Source organism: Notamacropus eugenii, chromosome 3, assembly GCF_028372415.1.
Source record: "Notamacropus eugenii isolate mMacEug1 chromosome 3, mMacEug1.pri_v2, whole genome shotgun sequence".
NCBI lineage: Eukaryota > Metazoa > Chordata > Mammalia > Diprotodontia > Macropodidae > Notamacropus > Notamacropus eugenii.
The window spans coordinates 81,761,314-81,778,785 of NC_092874.1; the positions used below are offsets into that span (position 1 = coordinate 81,761,314).

Genomic DNA, 17,472 nt, shown 5'->3' on the forward strand with positions numbered 1-17,472 from the left:
AAGATATTAATTTTGGGCTAGATTGCTATACATGGCCACTCAGGCTCCATCTAACTCTGAAACATGGTCATTGGAGTTAGAGTCTTTTAAATAATAGTCAAACAAACCCTAGAAGAACTGGGAGCAGCTTTCATCACTTCTAGTAGTAGAACTGATGAGGAAGGACAATCAGAATAGATTGAAAGAGTAGTGGAACTTCATTATAAAGTAGATTTAAAAAAAATTAAATCAGATGATGGTGACAATGACGATGAAAAGAATGGTGATGAAAATGATGTTTGATGATGAAGTTTAGCATGATGGAATGGACAGAGATCTAGACACACACTGGCTATGTGACCCTGACAAGTTACTAAATCTCTCATTGCTCCAGAAAAAAACAGTCTTTGTAAGGCAGAGTACATATAGCTCTACATTGGTTGTGGGAGTTTCCTCACCAGAATATTTCCTATACCAATATCTTCATAGGTCTGAATCCCTAATAACAATATAGATGATGGCGATATTTTTTTTTAAATCACATTGATTTAGTCCTTTGAAGTTTACAAAGCATTTTATATAAATTATTTCCAGAACTGAATTCTCTCTGAAGAACTTTGAAATCTATTATATGACATGGTAAATACTGGCAAAGGACTGCCCAGCATGGTATGTCCATATCAAAGAAGGTGCTGTGCACTATGAATGAAACAAACCTGAAGTAACTCAAAATAAACATGAGATGCACGAATTTAGAGACAGCTCCATCCCAAACATCAGTATGAACTATTTGTACCCAACCTGTGTTAGAGCATTTCAACGTCATATTGGTCTTATCAGTCAAAGTTGGACACTTTGTAACTTGATTCCAACATAGTGATGTCATTTTTGTCCTCTTCAAAAACAAAAGACAAAAACCAAACAACCAATAGGCTATTTCACTGAAGCTCCTGGAACCCAACATGGTAGGTACCATAGCTATTTTAGTGAAGAAGAAACAAAGCTAGAGTGGGGTGACTTGTTTGTGATAACACAGCTCATGTCAGAGGCAGAATTTGACCATGAGATGTAGTATCCTTCTATGGGCTTCAGAATTAACTGATTGAATTTGCCTTTATTTTTTCAAATGTTGTGGAGAAAAATGTATATTTTGGTTTATATAACATTTACATACTCTCCTCTCCAACTTACATTTCCTCAGCTTTGTACCCTGCTATGTATCTATTAACTTTTTTGCTTGAGTCTTTTTCTAGCTATCATTCTTCCTGAATATGTCCCCATATCTTAAAGAATGAATCCCCAAAGCCCAGGATGTGTTTCAATCTGTGATAGATCTGTAAAGTCAGCACCATTATTTCAGTGAGCAATAGACCAATGGGTTACTGATGAGTATTGCCTTACCAGATGGTGAGGTTGTTCTTTATTTTGCTTTTTTAAAGGATGACATTCTAGTGAGTTGCTTGAACCAATCTGTTCTCTCAGTGCTAGGTGTCTAGGTAATATGTTCCACTACATGTCATGAAGATCATGCTAACACTATAATGTGGTGTAGTGATAATTCCTGTCTGTAATAGAATTCAAGACATGGATACGTACTGGTTTCAGAAGAAGTCCACCTCCATCCCTGGGAGAATTTTCTCTTACCTCGGGGTTGGTGGGTTGACCTTGAAGACCATCAAGCTCTTCACATTCTAAGGAACTTTAGGAGGAGAAGAAACTGCATCTTGGAGAGTCGTGGTCAAAAAAAGGGCTGTGTGTGTTCGTCCTTTGTTGCTGAAGAAGACCAAGCCATCAGAGAAATAATGATATGACTTGTACTTGACTTTGGGTTTTTTTGAGTGAGGGAGAGCTGTGCAGGTCACCAGCCTCACTTCTCCTCCTGAGCCATCTGAATCCAGTGACCATACATTCATCAGGATGACTGGAGATGACCCAGGATGAGGCAATTGGGGTTAAGTGACTTACCCAAGGTCACATAGCTATTGAGTGTCAAGTGTCTAAGGTGAGATTTGAACTCAGGTCCTCCTGAATCCTGCACTGGTACTCTATCCACTTGTACCACCTAGCTGCCCCCCCCTAAAAAAAGGGCAAACACAGGTTGGAGAATAAAAGCAAGAATGGACTACTGCCATGAGATTACCAGTGTCAGAATATAGGAATAAGAATACATGGGCAGCTGATGCAGATTTCTTTCACTACTGAAAATTCTTTTTGGGTCTAATAATTTTCATTTCTCCTCTCCTTCCCTCCCCGCAAAAGCCATGCCCATCCATAACTTTGACCTGCTTCTTCTCCCAGGATGAGAATTTTATCCCACTTTTTAAACGTGATTAATTTTATATGCTTAAACATTTAATTTATCTCCTAAACTGCCAATTGTGATAAAAATTATTTTCCAATGACAATAATTTATGCCACTATTGCTATTTCTTTAATTCAAGGGAAAGAGGAAATTACAAAGCACCAAGGCAAAGAGAGATAGATGTAAACATGTGGTATGCTAGCCAGGGGCTCAGAGCTATGCAAGAGAGTAGTTGATTCAAGTTCACAACTTACCAGCGCAGAACGAATAGTTATATCAGGGTTTCCATAGGCTGTCAGCAATAATGGTGAGCTAACTTGCTGGGCTGGGACAGAATTATTGTATAGCATGTTTTCGATTGTAATTGAAGAGGAAAGTCACTGGGAGGGCAGTGTTAGACAAGGGAACAGTAATCCAGTCAACCCAAAGGTTGACTGATAACCCTATATACTTACCAACAACCCCAGCACAGCAACCTCATCACTGGTCCTAGTCTACTTACTAGGAAACTTTATTCACTTCTAGTTCTACCATATGTGGTGGCTAATTTTAGTTCTAGATAACATTAATATTAATAATAACATTTCTAAAGTGCTTATAATGTGCCAGCATTATCTTATTTGATCCTCATAATCCTGAAAGGTAGAGTCTGTTATTATCCCCATTTTACAGATGAGGAATTGAAGGAAGGCAAACATTAAAAAACTTGCCCAGAGTCACACAGCTAATAAGTGTCTGAGGCTGGATTTCAACTCAGGTACATCTGATGCCAGACCAAACACTGTATTCACTTTGCTACCTAGTTGAAACAAAGACAGTGGAAGGAGTTAGGATATGGAGCTTTTAGCAATGAGGTTGAAGGGAAAGAAAGCCAAGACTGACAGAGAACACGACAGAAATATAAGTAGTAGCACAGGTCAAAATATCACCATCATGAACTATGATTTCACAGGGTCTTTTTATCTTCTTTAGTTTCCATCTCTGTACTGTACACAATGCATTTTCCTTTTCTCTACTTTCCCTCTAGCCTTCCCACTATTTTTCTCCTTCTTGGTATTCTAGATTTTAAATAATTGGTAGGATATTGGTTCAAACCACTTGAGAAAGAGAGTAGTGCTTTGATATAAAGAAATGTGCCTGTTCGGCCACTCACTCACCTTAGTACCACACCATGAGTATCCTGCACACGGTTAATATAATTTTTTAAAAGATACTTTGGGTCAAATAAAATGAAACATATAGGAATACACTGTGTTCTGCTGTAGACAAAGCCCATGTTTTAAAGAGAGAGTGGGGGTTTAGGAGAGGAAATCAGAGGGTAAACTAAACATCAATGAGAGAAATTACAATAAATTCATTACATCAGCCTTACTCTCATTTAAATAACAGCAGTGTATTCCTGACAAGCTTCCATCCCTTCCTTTCAATTTATTACATTGATTAACATCCCAAACCATTAATTCCATCTGTGTTTTGTTTTCTTCCTTTCTTCAGGCTGTCACACAGCACTCTGGGGATATGATATCTTTCATTTTGAAAATCATGGGTTCCAAGAGAAGATTTGGGACGAAAAGACATTAATCCTCAGAACTGTATTAGTCTAAGTCTCAAAGGGGTATCCAGCATAGACAATATTTTAATGTAGCTTTAAATAATGACTTGTTTTAAATATTAAAGTTTCACATTCCAGAAAGTAGTAACTAGTAACCAAAGGCACTTTAAATGTGAATGAAGTAATTGGTTTTATCTAGAATATTGAAGAAGATTATTCTAGGTCATTATTTCTAACATTCTGTGCAAATATTTTCTAGTAAGATATTGTACTCCACTCTTATGAAAAGGTCATAGAAGTCATAAAATACAGAATCTGAACATTGTTCCTGTAACCAAGATCTATCGAGAGTACAACCTGGATTCAGGCAGAAGAAACGGAATTGGCTTGTGTAAGTAGCTGGAAGAAAAGATTTATGACCAGAGGTCAGTTATGTTTCATGACAGATATATCTTGTGATTTCTGAGGTGCCCAAAACAATGGTATATTGTCTAGCCAGCAATCCCGAAAACCTTGAAGATAATCTAGATTTTGCCAAGTTGTTTTTTTCCTCCTTCAGATTATGTGTAGTTAATTATTGGAAATAATGTAGTGTTTGGGGGTGGGAGTGGGGAAAGGAAATGACCTTTTAAGGAAAAGATTTATAAATATGCATGTGTTGTTCTCAAACCAGTGGCATTTATATTAAGGGAAAAAACTCACAAATAACTTGAAGAAGAAAATTGTCCTGGTAAGAAGCTTTATATGAAAAGCACATTTCTCTGTCAATATCAGCCTCTAGGTTCATCCACCTTACCAAGCAGTCCAAGATACTACCCTACAGCTCTTTGAGAGTGTGATTGAAAATACATTTGGCAAAGCAAATGCTTTTCTAAATTGTGATTTTTCAGTAGTTGTAGGTTTTATGCCTAAGTTCTTTGATGTGAGTGATTTAAATTTAAGAACAATGGCTGGAGATGAAAGAGCAGAGAAGCCTTCTTGTGGTATTTTTCTGTTTGTGGAAACTAATAATTCAGTGTCATATATGATGATGTAGTGAGTCAGCAAACATAAAATATCTCCAGGGAGCCCTTTGTTCAGCTATTTTTTTTCAACTAGTGGAAGGAATTGGCTATTGATGGAAGGATAAGGAAGAAAAATAACTAAAATGCAAGTTGAAAATTAATCATTTTGCATTTCTGTAGTTGATTTTTATTTGCTTTCAAATATCTAAGGGAAATTAAATCAATTTTGAAGCAGAAGTTCTCTTAAAAACCAGAAATTATGATAAATTAAGGCTGACTCTCAACCTGTTGTTTAATACCATTTATTGGACACTTAGAGAAATAAAAGAGAAATAGATCATAGCTTTCAGGGAAGCAGCCTGGTATAGTGGACAGACTGGGAATCAGACAACTTAGATAGTAGGTACTTAACTGAGGCTTCTTTACTTGACATTTGCTTCTGGTTCTCCCACTACTGGTAATGAGCTTAATTAGTAGTGTGAGCTTAACAAATTATTTATTCTCTTGGAACCTCATTTTCTTCATCTCTAAATAAAGCAGGGACAGAGAATAAAGATTCTCTAAGATTAAAATCCATAGATGGGTAGACCTGAAATCCGGAAGACTTGGATTTAAATAATACCTCCAACATAAGAGTTTTGATCATAAGAAAATCACACTCTCTCTGAGTCTTGGTTTATTCATCCACAAAATATGAACATTAGTACTTGTATCACATGGTTAAATTGCAATGCAAATGGAATAAAGTAGGTAAAACACTTTACAATCTTTAAAGAGAGATATAAAGTCAACCATTATGAGTATTGATACTGTTTGCAATTTATCTAGATCGATTATAACACAATGAGAAAGTGACCAGAATTAAAAAGTTAAAAAGAAAATAATAAAGTTTAGAAAATATTATATATATGTATGTGCATGTAAATGTATATACATATATATTCTTACTATGAAGAAGATCTGTATATCAAAGATTAATAAACTCTTTTTTATTTTCACATTCATCCTCATAAGCTATAAGCAAAAGGGGGGACATAACTAAGAAGAAATGAATGATATGCTAAAGTTCACAAAACTAGCCAGTCTTAGAATCTCCAGGATTCAATAGAGAACTTTATTACTTCACATCTTTCAACTCCTCCAAAATGTTTTTCAAAGTTTCTCCTTTTGTAGATTATCTTCCCTGATGAGACTTCCTCAATTATAAATGACAGAAACACAAGACCTGAAAATAAGAGGACTCAAAGATCATTTAATGCAACTCTTACCCAAATCATTAATCCAATCTCCAACATGAGGGGGAGAGGAAAGTCATAGATTTAAATCACACACACACATGCCATCCACATCCATATAAGTATATATGTGTGTAAGCATGATGAATGTGTGTATATACAGATACATATATGTATGCATGCATGTAGTTAGTGACACAGAACATACAAATTAGGCTACCTATTCTGTTTTTAAAAATACAGTTCTAATTGATAGGAATTTATGACTTCTACCAAGCTGAAATTGCCTTACTCAAAATGTCTCCCATTTGGTCTTAGTTATACCCTCTGAAATCAAGGAGATTAAGTCTAATTGCTTTTCCATAATATTTTTTCTATTATTTGAAGGGCTATCATGTCGAGTGGTCCAGGTGAAACCTCCCCATTGCCTTCAAGAGATAACATGACCTTGAGTCCTCTGACCCTCTTTTGAATACATGTCAATTTTTCAACAAAATAAGTCAAAACATGTCTCAGAACTAAAGGAATCACAGAATCCAAAGTTGGAAGAGAACTCAGAGCCCATTTAATTCACTCTGCTTGCTTCTAAATAAGGATCCCTTATAAGAAATCACCAACATGTGTTCAACCAGCTTCAATTCAAAAACCTACAGTGAGAAGGAGCTGAGACACGAGAATCTGAATTAACCTATCTACATGCACACACACACACACACACACACACACACACACACACACACTTTCTATGGTCACAGATTTTCTGTTGATGTGGTCAAACATCCAAGTAAGTCTTTTTGCTAATTCAGCCTCATACCTTCTCTTTGGATCCCCTTGGCTCATATACAGTACATTTTCTATGTGCAAGTCTCCTATCATGCTAATTTCAAGCTCCTGAAGTTTCCAAAGTGAGTGTATAATAATGTTTTCAGTTGTGAAGACAGCTGCATCAGCTGACCTTTCTCTTTTTTAAGTCATTGAACATTAGACACTACCAATAATCTACAATATTGCTAGCTGCGTGATGAGGTTCTTGCCTCAGGTTTCAGACTGGTGTTTTAGTCTTTACCTGTGCTTCATCCTAACAAGCTAGTGACCTTCTTTGGTTATTTCATTACCTTCAATAGCATCAGACATCCTTCTAAATGAATAGCGTTAGCCCAGGAATAATCAATACCTGTCTAAAAGTCAACAGTCCCAGTAGTTAATTCTCTTTACCACATTCCTTGACAGAGAAGCCTAAAAAATAGTTCAAGTGAAGATTTAGTCATACAAAAAGGGAAAAGATTAGAAAAGAAAAGTTAAATTTCTTCATAGTGAAGGAAACCATGGCTATGAACATTGACATATTGATACAGTGGCAGAATTGGGGGGTGGGGGGAATATGAAATGAAATGAAATCCAGAATTTCTCTCTAATACCCTATGTGACTATACTAGGCAGTAAATTGCATATAAAGGAGTATAAAATATCTATTTGAGAACACGCCTGTCCCAAAACAGCTTTCCTTCCAGTCTGGGATTTTTAATTTAAGATACTTACACATGAGTTTTCTGAAGGTATGGACAAATTTTGTTCTCTTACAAGTTGCAGATCTTACAGAAATGATGAATCTTCTCTCCATTCTATAAATATTATTAAATATTTATTTATATTTATATTAATTAATATATTATACATTTTAATATTTATACATTTGTATATTTATTTAAATAAATTTATTCTATAAATATTTGTTTTCACTCACTCCTCCATTAATTTATTTTCTGGTTGACCACTGCTGAATTCCCATTGGCATGTCTATGGGTGCAGGTTATTCCAAGCACTTGACTCCTCATTTTCATATTCTACTTGGAAGACCAGACATTGAACAAATATACTCATTCATAGAATTCAGTGACATAATGAGATTGTGCTGCCTATGTACTCTACCTCAACTTTTTCCTAATATTTCCCCCTTTCAAACTCCTATTGGGATAAAGGGATGATTCAGTGGAAATGACTAAAGAAAAAGCAGTGGTAAGAGGGAAGAAACTGATAGTTACTTCATGGCAGAGAGAGGAAAACAACATTCATTAGTAGGCTTCCATAAATGTAAGTATTTAAATGTTCAATAGTGTGGTTTAAACATTAAAAAGAATAGACTTAAAAATTCCTGAAGATTCCTCAAGATAAATCCTGCCTCTGACGCATGTTAACTGAGTGACCTTGGAGAAGTCATTTGTATCGATTTCTCTAGTATCTCTAAAGATCTCAAGTTAAATAGCTGGTGCCACTCTACATTACCACATTGGCAGAAGAAAGTTCCTCCTAATGAAATCTCCACATCACTGATACAATAGGCTCACCCCAAAAATATTCCTAACCTACTACGCTACTATTCCATTTATAATTACTGTGGTTTTATGATCTTCTGTCTGATCTCATCACATTTTAGCCAATACACCAAAGTCTTACAGGTTAAACAAGACAAGATCATTGACACATGTAGCAATGGGGACAAGGCAGGGGCAATTTAAAACTAATAATGGTTTTGAATATGGTCCTTTCCACTCACTGTTACTTTTCTAAAACAGGCTCTCTGCAAGTGCCTCAGTAGTGTTTGTGGGGATTGTTGCCAAAATATTTTAGGGTTAGAAGCCTAGAATTCTCACTGACATAGTCTTAGAACTTTATTTCTAAACGTATTTAGGGCTATGCATCCTTTATGTTAGAAAAATTCATAATGAAGGCAAGGAATCATTGAAGTATTCAGTACGAATTGTAACCATGATTACATATTCTTGGCAGTGAAATGAAAATGTCACACTAGACTCAAAAGAAGAATCCATATCACATTGTATTTGGTGATGGGAAATAAGCCAAATAGTTAAAAATCCTAGCAGTACAATGATGTCTCTGATTTAAAAAAAAAATGTGAAATTAAGTTTTATTGCAGACCACTGTCTCTCACTGAGGATGGAACAAAAACCAGTAGTCTTGTTGGTGAACTGAATATGGTATGGGATGTTTTCTTCCTACTTCAAAATGCCTAACCCTGGTTCAAAATTCAGAACAACTAACCGGGAAAATCATAGTGGGCCTTGGTGCAATGATCAAACATTTAAGGAAAAGTGATAATACATTTCCTTCCTTTTACCACCAAAGCACAGTATTCACTGAGAAAAATGTTTTCCTAATCTTGTCATTGTTTCCCCAATTACCTTTAAAACTCCTCCCTCCTCCCCAAGGAGTGATCCATCAATTTGGTGTATCTAACACTTATTTTAGCCCTGGGTAACTGAAATGCCAAGAGCATCCCAATGACTCTTTTTCTTCAAGCCTAGACAGAAAATGATTTCCTCAAAACTTGCCTTCATTATAAACTTAAAAAACCTGTTTTTCATATCATTATGTGAACACTTTTTAAGAAACTCTTTGTTAAATTGCCCTAATTCATTTTTATTCTAATTAATGGTTAGTATCATTTAAAAGCAAAATGCAACTGTTTCATGGACTACGTCTGTACTTATATTTAAGTTAGCTGTTTAAGTATATGCATAGCTTTAAACAGATGAGAGCACTGCAAAAACAAAAAGCAAAAGCAAAAAATTGTTCAGGAGCTGAAACCTCACAGTAATTCAATTTGCCACATACCTCCTATATAATCTTACTTTCCTCTATCCAAACATTATGGTTGGCAATAAAGCTGCCTGATAAAAACCTTTCTATACTTTTCACTTCATTATTTCCTAAATAACCACTAGATTCAGCAAAATCCCTTTTTAAAATCATTCTGAGCCCCCCACATTTATGGTCACATAATTTTCTTCTTCAATGTGAACCACCAAGGGATTTTTTAGCAGTCTCTGAAAAATAAATACCCCAAGACAGGCTCTCTCCCTAGAGATCACAATGCTGAGTCCCTTCCTAAGGTGTTGTATTCTCAGCGTTTTTAAGAGAGATCTTTCCCCCTTCAAACAATGAGCCATCTAATGAAAGAACTAGTTAATAACTAGTTGGTCAGAGAAAATAGTCCCTACATCTTTACGAGTGTCTGTAAGCATATTGTTCTGCCCATATGGTCTAAAGCAGAAAGGTTTGAAATCCCCTTTGTAGCATCCCTTTTTGTAAGCTGCCCCCTTAGGCTTCTCCCAGATAAACTGGCAGTATGTTTTTTATTCCCTACAGTGCAGTTCTCCTTTCCTTTCTATCAGGTACTAAGCATATCCGTCAGTCCAAATGGGAGCTGAGTTTGCAAGCTGACAGGGAATGGAAAGGGCTGGTGGTGCTGATGTCAGAGCCAGGAGACAGTTGTGATTGGATCTAATTAGACTTTGCAGCAGCAAATAGACAAGCTCCCTGCATGATTGGCTTCAAAGTGTCTGGTGCCAAACAACTAACAGAGGCGCAAAAAGTAGAAGCCGTGCATTTACAGCCCTGCTAAAGGGAGGCAGACAGAATCCGAGCTACCCAGAGCTCTTCCGATGTTTGAGTCTCTACCTTTACATAGCTCTCACGACATTGTCGGAGCATTTAAGCATGCCAGCCCAGGAGATCAGAGACACTCAGCCCAGCTGAAAACAAGTGACAGAGAACAATTAGAGAACGGGCTCAGTACTCAAAAGTGAGCCCGCTCCTTGATCTGCAAAGCGGCAGCAGCTGCAGCTGCTACGAGAGCAAGAAAAAGGTGAAATTTACCAAGAAAGAACTCGTCTCCATTCCCGTCTATTGAATCCCAGCCATGGCATCCGTCTTGGGGAACAACAGAGGATCCGGAGGGTTAAGTAGTCAACTCAAATGTAAGTCTAAGAGGAGAAGGAGAAGAAGATCTAAGAGAAAAGGTAAGCATCTATCTCTTCCCCCCCAACAAAAAAAAAACCTCTCTACTTTCCCTTTCTTCAACCCTTTCCCTGTTCTCCTTTTCTCTTTAATTTGGAAAAGCTACACTTTTAGAAACCAAAGGAATGTGAAACTCGAATATCACTTAGGAGTGTAGATACTTTCATAAATTGCTAAAAATTTGTGTAAGGATTTTTTTTTGTGAATGTATATGACAAACCGGGGAAGCAAAAGCCTTCTTTGACAAGAGACAGTTTTTAAAAGGGTAGAGGTAAGGATGGGGGAAGATAGGGAAGGAATGAGGGAGAAGCTTTTCTTTCTTTTAACAAAAAGGGATCCGTTTCTTCGACCAGGTACAGCAGTCCAACTCCATAGTAGAAGGCTTGTGCTTTTTGACCCTGTCAGAGGTAACATTATCACATGGTACTTAATGAAAGAATAGCTTGAACCATCCCCAGTAAAAGCACTGAAATGAAATTTAGTGTCAGCTTTGCGGATCCAAATTGTCTTTGAGGAAGGAACGGGCAAGTCACTGGCAATTGCTTCTCCTAAACAGTCTAATAGTTTTCACTTAGAAGCATGCCACTTCATTTAAAAATACCCAGAACTACAAGGAATTCTTTGCGTGGGGTGATGGTGACATTAGTGGGGATTACTATTAAAAACAGAAACAATCATAACATCATATTAGTGGCCAAGCAAGATGTAAATGGGAAGGGAAGGATCAGTTTGATGACAGGTTGCTGCTGGCAAACTGTCATGAGGCTTCCTCCTTATGAATATTTCTGGAGCTTAAGTACATAAAGTTAGTCAATGCCATAACAGACACACACTTTTTCTAAAGAGGGATGTTGATATCAAATTAACATTTGCTCTAATAGAAGAAGCAATGTTCTTGAATGCTATTGCAGTCTGTGAGCACAGGATAGGCAGATGAAAAGCTTCTTCTAAGAGTGCCCTACTCTCTCCCACAGAGAGGGTCTCATGATCTTGTCAGTTGCTTATTGTCAGTCTAGAGAGAAAAGTTGAACTGGTGCACATAATTTGAAATTGAAGACTTTAGAGATGAGCCACTTTGATGCTAGAAAGGATACAACTAATATTCTCTCCCTGCCACACCTCCCCCCCCCATTTGAAAGCTGCTCATGGAGAATGTATTATTAGATGTAGTCAGAATAGGAAATTCCTTGTCACTACTAATTTTTATTCTTCCAAATGCCTAAAACAAGTTTCTGTCACACCATCAACCTAACTGCTTTTTAACAGCTCACAAATCCCTTCTTGCCTCTTTTGGTGATGAAATTAACCATACAGTTTGAAACCACAAATGTCAGCATCCCAGGCAAGCATTCAATAGGACTGCATGTCAAAAACAATGGTGATAAGTACAGCAGAATAACTTTCTGAAAAGGCTTTAAAAACTCTCCACTTTCAAAGCAAAAAGTATTTGGCACCTCTTATTTCTACCCTTGAGTTGTTAAAAATGGTTGCTGGATAATGTCACTTGGCAATTTAGAATATTCCATTTTGAAAAAGACTTTTATATCCTTTACAAAGACAACAGTACCAAGGAGTGACATCAGCATGAGTAAAACAAGATTTGTAGACTTGGATGGAACTTACAAAAGAGGAAATAATCATAATCTTATAGGTTTACATTCTTATGTGTCTTCATGGATATATACTAATTGGTGCATTGCATTAAGAAAAATTTAAGTTGATTTTATGAGAAATATTTTAAGAAAAGTCTGAAATAGCCATACTAAATCAAAATCTAAAAGAAAAATAATTTTATTTGAAAGGGAGCTTTTACCACTTCACCTCTAAAAATGTAATTTCTTTTAATTTCACTTGGGAAACATTTGTATTTCAGGAAACCTACTTTGGGGGATAAGGAAATATGAACTTGAACAATTTTTATTTGCCATTAACTTGGTGATGAGAACAATAGTTGTTAAAGAATTTCATATAACAGAGGCTTCCATGCTTTAAAATTTTTGCATATGCCTAGAAATGTTGCTTACCATCTTATTCTTATTCTTATTCTTAGCCAATAATGCAAGAGGAAAAAGTGGTCAGGTAGAGGGTAGTTTCTGCATATAGGTGAGTTTTTTGCTGAAATCTTCTGTAGTGTTTTGTTGTAGGGATCGTGGTGTGGCAGAATAATACTAGTAAGTATTTTATGGGGGGAAATCAACTGATATTAGAGGCAAATACTTAAGAGTTTGAAATGAGAAGTACAATAATATTCTATGCTGTAGAGAAGGGAAATCTCCCTTCATTTCTGTGGAACATGTGAGTTTGTAATGCCTAATTGTTTTAGCCATTTGATTTTTCTCATATAAAGAAGAATGGTTGTCTGGATATTCAAATTAAATTCCATTCCTAGACTCATAGTGTAAATTACCTTTTAGCCTAAATTTTAACAATTATCTAATATTAAAATATCATACCTGTTGATGAACACTAAAATTCACCTCATTATGAAATATTTTTATATAGACCTATGTATTGAGTAAACTGATCACTGCTTTTGAAAAATAATGGTTTTTGGTTTGAAGAAATAGCACATGTAGAACAAATAGAACTACCTGAATAGGCGGTTCTTTTTTATGTCAATTGTACAAAAAACTAAAAAATCCTTTGAAAAAAATTAAACGATTTTTTCACTCATTAATAGGTGATACTATCACTTTCCCATCTCTATAATATAAGTATCTCTTCATTATTAAGTTCTGTGTACATATAATATGATTATACATGCATATAAATATACATATATAAATCCACATGATAGGAAGTGATAAAGATTTCTTCGAAATAGTTACATTTCAAATCATCACATCACTTAGGAAGAAATAAAGAAAAAAAATTAATATATCTTAAGCTGAGTTAGGAAAAATAAATTTCAGACCACTCAGTTATTAACTCTTAGGGATATATAAGACTTTGCTTTTAAAAAAATATGCTCTTTGCTTGTTATCACTGTCTTTAATAAATGATCTTATTTTGGAGTTGAAACTTTGTCTTAAAAAATAACTGTATCGATAACTGTCATTCCTTGTTTGAATAATAAAAGTAAAAATTTGAAATTTCCATAAGAGAAAAACAATAAATTGAAATAAAACTGTAGGAAGAACAAAGGAAGGCAGACTTTTAACTTACATGAATTACAGGGTGCTCATATCCCAATGCACTAAGGACTAAATTCAGTCTTTACTCTGCCTTTTCTCTCTTCTTAGGATTTCAAGAAAGAAACAAAAATACTTGTGATTTGGGGGATATTTCACTTTAAGTTATATATCACCAAATATCCACATAGTTCAGATCTCTCTGAGAGTACAGAGTTTTCACTTATTTTAGACCACTTGTTAGAAATATCCTAGAAAATAGTTCTGGGCTAAAGCTGAATTGTTTGGTTGTATTGGACCTATATACAATTGTTTACTAAGTGATCCAATAAGTAAACATCTGTAAGGTAGGGCCTTCAACTCCTCGTTGAAACATTTTAACCTACTTGTGCAAAATGGCAACAGCTATGATTCAGCTATTAAATTCAGAATATCAGTGCCACCACACATCTTCTTCAAGGAGCTATCCATTAGTCACTTTTCTGATTATTAATATTTGTTGTTGTCCTGTGATAACTTTATGGAAATGTATTTTCTGGAATGATTAAATCCGTTTCATTCATTAGTGGATGATACCTGTTACTAGAATTGTTGTATATATTTGTTTACCAAAAGAAGGCATTTGATAGACTCAAATATCCTCTCTAATTTAGATTTGATTCTCTCTTGCATGAACTAGTGTAAGAATGGAAAAGAATGGAGGATGGGGGAAAGAGAAAATGTTTGTTTTGTCATCAAAATGGTTGAAAACACATTAAAAACTGAGATAGCACCATGAGAAACGCAGAGGAAAAGATGAGTTTTTAATTTGTCAATCATCATAAATTCAGAGTTAAAAAGAAGGGCTTCAAGATCAATCTTGGATGTGGTATAAATATCTGCTTGCTTACTGTAATTGAAATCGAGTAGTTGCATGTGACTTTTCTTTCTTTGAAATACTTGCCAGCAATGCAACTAACTAAGGGGTTTCATGCTGCTTCAGAGGTACTGGTCAAATGTACTTTTAGGAAATTAAAATGAATTTTGAAAACACTAATGCAAGTACCTGTGGAAAAAAAACATGAAAGAAGACAAACTAGGAGACAGTGATGGAGAAACAGAACAGGTTTCCAAAGCTGTAGGATGCTAATAGAAAAAAAAGTTGATAAAATGAACAAAATAAGGAGAGCAGATGGGTGACAGAGGCAAGAATATTGTGAAATGAAATTCCATGAAAAATTAATGAAATAGAAAGATTGTGGTAAGGATGAAGGTAGAAAGCTACCGTGGCTTTTCATCTTCTTTCAATGCCAAGGTAATAAATGAACGTGTTTCATCTTGGCTGGTTCAGGGACACAACTCCTTCCTCACGACAGCCTTGTGTCATCGTGTTTCAAGATGCTCTCTGCTTATCTTATTCTCTGACAGTTCAAGAGGAAGGACTGGATTTGGTGATAAAATGTAATTGATTTAAACCTTTAGCCATCCTCTAATTTTGGAGGAATTTTTTAAAAACTGTTTTTTCCTTTGTTGTTGTTGTGTTTTATTATTACTTCCAATTTTTAGTGATCCGTGTAATGACAGCAATTTGAGATTGCATCAAGGGCATTAGCTACGATGACTGAATTTAAATATAGAATAAAAATATTGGATTCATGAGGCTATATCTGAATAGTAGAGGATGAGGTTATGATGGTCTTCCTAGCAACAGCATGTATGAAAGACTGGGATGACAAAATAGTTGGTTTTCATGCGATTTAGGAAAATTATTTTCTCTGTGATTAAAACATGCAATATTCAATTAACTCCAAATTTGCAACATACAGTTAGTTATTAAGTCAGGTGGTACATTTAAGTGATATGCAAGTTTGCCCCGCACCTATTTTTTTGAACTACTAGGAACTTAAGATCAGCATTTTGTCTTGGGTATCAACATTTTAGATCTCTTTCTACAAGCAGGAAATAAATCATCCTTCTGTTTGACTATAAGCTATTTAAAATTAGACCTTCCTAAATTAAAAATAAGTAGATTTTTACCCAAAAAGTTTTTTTTTAGCAGATTTAGAAATATCTAAAATTCTACATGTTATTTAAAAGCTAGAGAATCTTAATCCACTTTATGAGAACCCTTTTCCAGACTGATAAAGTAAATGGGGAAAATTTGAGGAAACCTGAAATCACCTAGTGAAATAAGAAAAGCATTGAAGTTTTTGTATGATTTGCTCAGTCTCACTACTTCTTAGATTTGCATATGATATGAACAAGAAATAGCAATAGAAATCTGTAAATAATGTCCACTAATTAGAACTCTCAGAACACTCCTGTTCAATATCGTATAGAATTATCAAGTGTGTTGAATCTAAATTATTTCTACCTTTGGCAATATTTTCTTGAATACGGAAATTTATAGATTTTGTCAGGGATATGCTGTGTAGTTAAATTCATGTCAGTCCACATAAAATCACACAAAAATAATTCTTTAATTAAAATAACACAGTTTCCAACAATAGCTGTAAATAGATAGGAGATAGATGGAAAGGTAGAGATATCTAAACTTTTTAAAGTACTTTTTAGCATTTGAAAAAGTACCTTTTATTTTTCATAATTTTAGCCATAACTATTATCTGTTTATAAATAATTACATTTTTATTTTGTTATCAAATAATCTTTGTTCTCAGGTTAAAAATTAGAAATTAAACTCCTTAGTACTTCTACCTCAAAACATCCAAATACAGTGGCTTACATATTTAGAATAAGTTTATCTTTTAAGTACTGATAGTGCAGTCCTGAGATTGGAACCTAGAACTATCCTTTGCTAATTTACAAATGAGCCAGATAACGTCCCCTGAATGCATACCTAGTGACACTGGAATTGGCATGTTTGCTTCTATCAAAAAAAACAAGACCAACAAAAGCATTATTTGTCAGAAATGTCATTTGGTTATTTGCAAACACAATAGTACTTTGCCGATGAAACAATAAATATTAGAAAGTTAAATATTTCTTAGAGTACAATTCCTTCATGTTACCATTTCTGAATCTGCCCATTTTATATTCCGATCCAAAATGCAAAGTACTTAGTAACAAAACAAATCCTCAATTTTATCCTTTAAATGTAGAATCAGAAATGTTTCTTTTGTGTGTTATCCATAAATGCATGTTAATTCACATTAAAATTTTTTTGAATGATATAACTACTGATAGTTGATATGATGTTATCAAAAAAAAGCAAACGAATGAAATGCATCTCCCTTTACATTAAGAAAAGTATTACACAAACTCAAAATATTAAACATATAAATGCATGCAGATGTGAGTATGTAAAAATATGCTTACATAAAACCTGTTTTATTTTGACTCTTCATGGAAGATACTCATGTGATTGGTTCTAAAACTCTGAAATCGTTTTTGAAGGATCATTTATTTGGGGCTGGGATTTCAAAGATTTGCCACTTGTGCACATCTAAGCCTG

At 35.0% G+C, this 17,472-nt stretch overlaps 1 protein-coding gene across 1 annotated transcript in view; it reads left to right on the forward strand.

Annotated features, from left to right (window-relative positions):
* Positions 1-10,419: 10,419 nt before the first annotated feature.
* The window catches only part of ADARB2 (adenosine deaminase RNA specific B2 (inactive)), a 652,784-nt gene continuing 645,731 nt past the window's right edge, over positions 10,420-17,472 (forward strand). The window contains exon 1 of the mRNA XM_072652049.1: positions 10,420-10,892. Coding sequence (XP_072508150.1) covers positions 10,793-10,892 — 100 coding nt within the window. The 5' untranslated portion in view covers positions 10,420-10,792. The remainder of the gene's footprint in view (positions 10,893-17,472) is intronic.